This window comes from Pelophylax lessonae (genome assembly GCF_965119305.1).
Source record: "Pelophylax lessonae genome assembly, chromosome: 11".
Taxonomy (NCBI): domain Eukaryota; kingdom Metazoa; phylum Chordata; class Amphibia; order Anura; family Ranidae; genus Pelophylax; species Pelophylax lessonae.
In genome coordinates, this window is record NC_138778.1 from 152,984,152 (window position 1) to 152,989,151 (window position 5,000).

A 5,000-nucleotide genomic window follows, 5' to 3' on the forward strand; every position below is an offset into this window, starting at 1 on the left:
CTGCTCATGATTGGATATTCAAAGTAAGCAGGACTTTTCTTTCTACCTGATTTGTTAATTAAAATGAAAATTCACACTATTTATTAAGTAAGATTTCCAAGTGATTTAGTAAATCATCCTCATATATGCTGTGTACTGTGCATGGTATGTACTTGTGTATAGAACCCACGCACACACTTGTGCACACCCAAACTAACAGAAGGATAAGATTGCTATCTACCTTTGAAAAAAGAAAGAACAAAGTAGTAGGTGGAGTGCTCACCCTAGGGCACGTGACAGCCTATGCTGGCGTTTTTTTTTGGGGGGTATGTAAGATATTAATAATACCTACACATGGGATGTAGGGGCCTGCAGCCAGATTCACGCACAATGCATTCACCTTTACATCTGCAGCTCTGAACTTTGTGAAAATCTTGGAGTTTTGTGGTTTGCTCTGTGTAGGAGATGTTAAACACAGCTTTGTCCGACCTCTTGGAGGTCATGGGGTTTCCTGGGTCATTCTCTGCTCATTACACTGTCTTGCCCTGCAGATGAACTCACTGCTCATTCCTTCCTGCATTCCTTGCCTTTCTTTTTTTTTTTTTAAACCCATGCACATATTTACTTGACCCCAAAACAGGCTATGATCACCCCAAAAATAAGCAACATTTCTGCTGGAACAAATGATTTGAACCAAGAGTAGAAAGGGTGCAATAGATGACAATGCCCTACTTTTTTTTACTGTACAAGCCAATTAGCTGTGTGCATAAAACATTAATATTATATCTAAGGTATCCTAGAAATGGTTACTCAAAAAAAGGGGACATGCGGTGCTTACTGTATCCTCTGTAGCATAACAATAGCATAAAAAGCAACAACAACATAAGAAAATAAATAAATAAAAAATAAAAAAATAAATAAAATAGCACACCAGATAAGCAGCTTTCTTGGATTTGTCCTGATACATTAAAGACTTCAAAGGGAGTTTTTTTTGTTTGTTTGAAACACAAATGTGACAGGAGGTAATAAAGCAATAAATGTTAGTCAGCTTGACAGGGCTGTGTTACCTTGAGCGATACCGGATCCTGGTCTCAAGGCTTCCAATTTCCTAGCCATGTTTGTAGAACTTTTCCGAAGTCGACAGAAGGGGAGAAAAAAAAAGAACTAGATGCTCTAATTCAGACTTTCTCTGGAGGATCCAAGAAACCCCTTTCTCCTTTTTTTTTTTTTTTTCCTCCCAACATAAGGTCCGCGCAGATCTTCTGTTGAATAACAAAGACATGGGGTAAGTATTTTTTTTTAACGAGTGATTAATGATTTTTCTGCATAATTTTCACATTTTTCTTAGGACTGTGTCTACAAATAATGGTTGTGAACTTTACATTCAGAATTGCCCATTCTGTTCCTGAAAAAAAAGACCATCTTTTATTTCTTTCTCACGAAACAAAAAAAAAAAAAGGAGCAAATGGGGAGAAGAGCTGCAGATGTAGACTTTTAATTCAGAATATTGCCAAGGACGTTAATGAGCATATTTAACCGAACAAATTAAAAATATTTAAATACGTAAAAACATTTCTGCGATTACTTGACCTATGCTTTACATTTGTCACCTACTACCCACCTGTCTAATATTTATCTGTTACATTTATTAAGCGAGTAATCCAAGTGGATCACAAATGTAAAATGTAAACTTAAAGCAACCATAAAAAGTGGCAAATAAAAAAGGAATTATAAAAATCATATTTAGTTCAGAGTTGAAATTCGGTAAGAGAGAGAAAATGAAAATTAATACAAGGCCGTGTCTCACAAAAGAAGCCATTTGTCTTCTTGATTATCTATTTGCTTGTCAGGGTTTGAGCTATTGCAGTGGCCAAGCTCCTTTGTAATATAAAAAACACACGAAAAAAAGGGAGAAAAAAAACTGGAAACACTGAGAAACATCTGTGCAAAAAAAAAAAGAAATCAAACAACTCATTAAATGCAGATATTTTTACACTTTTTAGCCTGTTAATAAAATTTCAGCAACACCATAACCAGAAGTATTTTAGCAATAGCCTTGGCTTTAAGTAATATTATTTTAGCCATAGCCCAACCAGCTAGGCTTAAAGTAATATAATTTTAGCAACCTCCCAACCAGTTAGGGTTAAAGTAATATCTTACTAGCAACCTCACAACTAGTTAGAGTTAAAGTAATATTTTAGCAACATCCCAACTAGTTAGGCTTAAAGTAATATCATTTTAGCAACCTCCCAACTAGTTAGGGTTAAAGTAATATTTTAGCAACATCCCAACTAGCTAGGCTTAAAGTATTATCATTTTAGCAACAGTCCAGCTAGTTAGGGTTAAATTAATATCATTCTAGCAACCTCCCAACTAGCTAGGCTTAAGGTAATATCATTTTAGCAACAACCCAACTTGCTAGGTTTAAAGTAATACCATTAAAAAAAAAAAAAAAAAAGCTAAGCTATCTAGGCTTAAATTAATATAATTTAACAACCTTCCAACTAGTCAGGGTTAAATAAATATTATTTTAGCAACAGCCCAGCTAGCTAGGCTTAAAATAATATAAATTTAGCAGCCTCCCAACTAGTTAGAGTTAAAGTAATATAATTTTAGCAACAGCCCAACTAGCTAGGGTTAAAGTAATATCATTTTAGCAACAGCCCAACTAGTTAGGGTTAAAGTAATATCATTTTAGCAATAGCATAATTAGGTAAGCTTAAAAAAATATCATTTTAGCAACCTCCCAACTAGTTAGGGTTAAATTAGTGTTAAAGTAATATCATTTTAGCAACAGCCCAACTAGTTGGCTTAAAGTAATATAATTTTAGCAACCTCCCAACCAGTTAGGGTTAAAGTAATATCATTTTAGCAACAACCTAATTAGGTAAGCTTAAAATAATATAATTTTAGCAACCTCCCAACTAGTTAGGGTTAAAGTAATATCATTTTAGCAACAGCCCAACTAGGTAGGCTTAAAATAATATCATTTTAGCAACCTCCCAACTAGTTAGGGTTAAAGTAATATCCTTTTAGCAACAGCCCAACTAGTTAGGGTTAAAGTAATATCATTTTAGCAACCTCCCAACTAGTTAGGGTTAAAGTAATATCATTTTAGCAACAATCTAACTAGCCAAAATAAACTTTCAGTTTCAGTGAAGTGTTATTTGTAGAAGGATAGTGTCAGCCATTATGTAGCAGTGTAACAAATAATACATAAGATAAACACTACTTACAGATAGAATCGCCTGCAGACTCTCCCTAAATGGAGGTGAGTTGGCAATCATACATAAACACACATCCACTTGAGAAAAAAAAAATATTTATTTATATAATATTTACAAGAAGCAAAAAAAAAAAAAAAAGAAGGCAGATCCCACAACAAAAAGTCCAGAATTTGTGTTCAGAGGTCTCCTGCTCTTTGTTTGCTTGGTCTTTACATTTTTTATATACATATATATATAGAGTAGACTGACATATCAGCTGGAGATTATAAAGGCTTCACCCCATCTTGCCATGTCACAATCTGTTCTAGGTGAAGGTCTGGAGATGTTTACAGTCCCCTACAGGGTGCTAAGGATGGGGGTGAAATATACTAGCAATTGTAGAACAATAATATCTACACAAGAAGGACTTTCAAGTCACCACCAGTCCTGACTATGTACATAGGACATGTTTTTTTCCTTCTTTTTTTTTTATGTGTGTGTAGATGTCAGAACCGACACTGGACGTCCTGCTGTAGCAACAAAGGCAGAGAAAATACAGTTCTGCCAGGACAATGAGCCTCATTTATTAATATGAGCGTCGGTTCTGTCAAGCGAGGTTCATCCTTTGTACCGCAGTGTAAACATGACAAATGGGCCAGAGTTTGGCGTGATTAAAGATGAAACATAGATCTATCTTCTCCAAATCTGAAATCTATCTACAGGCTCCTGAATGAGGCAAGGAACAAAGCCAAAGCTGCCTCCCCCCCCCCCCCCCCAAGCACAGTTCTTCTTTGATATAAATAAAAAAAATGTCTAGTTTTCTATTGAGGCTGCAGGACTATTGGGGACCCCTTGCCTTGATTCTGGGGTCCCCCAGGCCCTTGGTGACTCGACGTTGGGTTGGACCTTATTTTCGTATTTGGAAGCTTGTGGTCTTTTTTCCACTTCATCCTCCTGTTTTGAAACCAGATCTTGATCTGACGCTCAGACAGGCGCAAAGTGTGCGCAATCTCGACTCTGCGCCTGCGGGTCAGATAGCGATTGTAGTGAAACTCCTTCTCCAGCTCCAGGACTTGCTGTCTGGTGTAGGCTGTGCGGGAGCGCTTGGATTCTCCCCCAGAATAAGAGGCATTGACTGTAAGAAAATCAGACACAATACAAGTTCTGTTACAGGAGGATATGGATGGCCATTACAGTCCATAATCATGAATATAAAACAAAAAGGACTGAGGGGTTTGCCTACCCCCCTAAGCTAGAATATCACACAACCCAGCCTCCTAGTTGTTGCATGAGAGCTATGAACTTTTTTTTTTCTTTAAAGTTACAGGAGGATAAGGATATTATTTTAGGTATTAATCATGAATTAAAAAAAAAAAACAAATTAAAAAAAAAAACTGTCCTCATGTGGAGTGTTTACCCACCCCCTCCCCCAATCCATGAATAATACAAAAGCACTGCCTAAGCCCTGTCCCCTATTCCTTCTATGTGTTATATAAGGGCTATGTATGAACTATTTAACATCTACAATACAATATGGATGTCCTTTTATTTAATAATTATGGGTAATAAAAACAAATGTTCAGTAAAGTGTTTGCTTACCCCCATCCAAGCCATGAATAATACAAAAGCACTGCCTAAACCCAGTCCCCTATTCCTTCTATGTATTATATAAGGGCTATGTATGAACTATTTAACATCTACAATACAATATGGATGTCCTTTTATTTAATAATTATGAGTAATAAAAAAAATGTTGTTCTGTAGAGTGTTTGCTTACCCCCATCCAAGCCATGAATAATACAAAAGCACCGCCTA

General features: G+C 36.2%; 2 protein-coding genes across 6 annotated transcripts in view; both read right to left on the bottom strand.

The window, feature by feature from the left end:
- HOXB3 (homeobox B3) overlaps positions 1 to 5,000 on the bottom strand; it is a 90,702-nt gene that overhangs the window by 50,258 nt on the left and 35,444 nt on the right. For 4 of the 5 annotated variants that reach the window (XM_082272552.1, XM_082272547.1, XM_082272549.1 and 1 more), the window contains exon 2: positions 1,047 to 1,241. The gene's annotated coding sequence lies outside the window, so the exon portion shown is untranslated. Of the gene's footprint in view, positions 1 to 1,046; positions 1,242 to 3,215; positions 3,285 to 5,000 lie in introns of those variants that run through there. The other variant, XM_082272550.1, reaches the window with a different exon arrangement.
- HOXB4 (homeobox B4) overlaps positions 3,988 to 5,000 on the bottom strand; it is a 3,150-nt gene continuing 2,137 nt past the window's right edge. Inside the window, exon 2 of the mRNA XM_082272927.1 lies at positions 3,988 to 4,320. Within this exon, the coding sequence (XP_082129053.1) occupies positions 4,007 to 4,320 (314 nt within the window). The 3' untranslated portion in view covers positions 3,988 to 4,006. The remainder of the gene's footprint in view (positions 4,321 to 5,000) is intronic.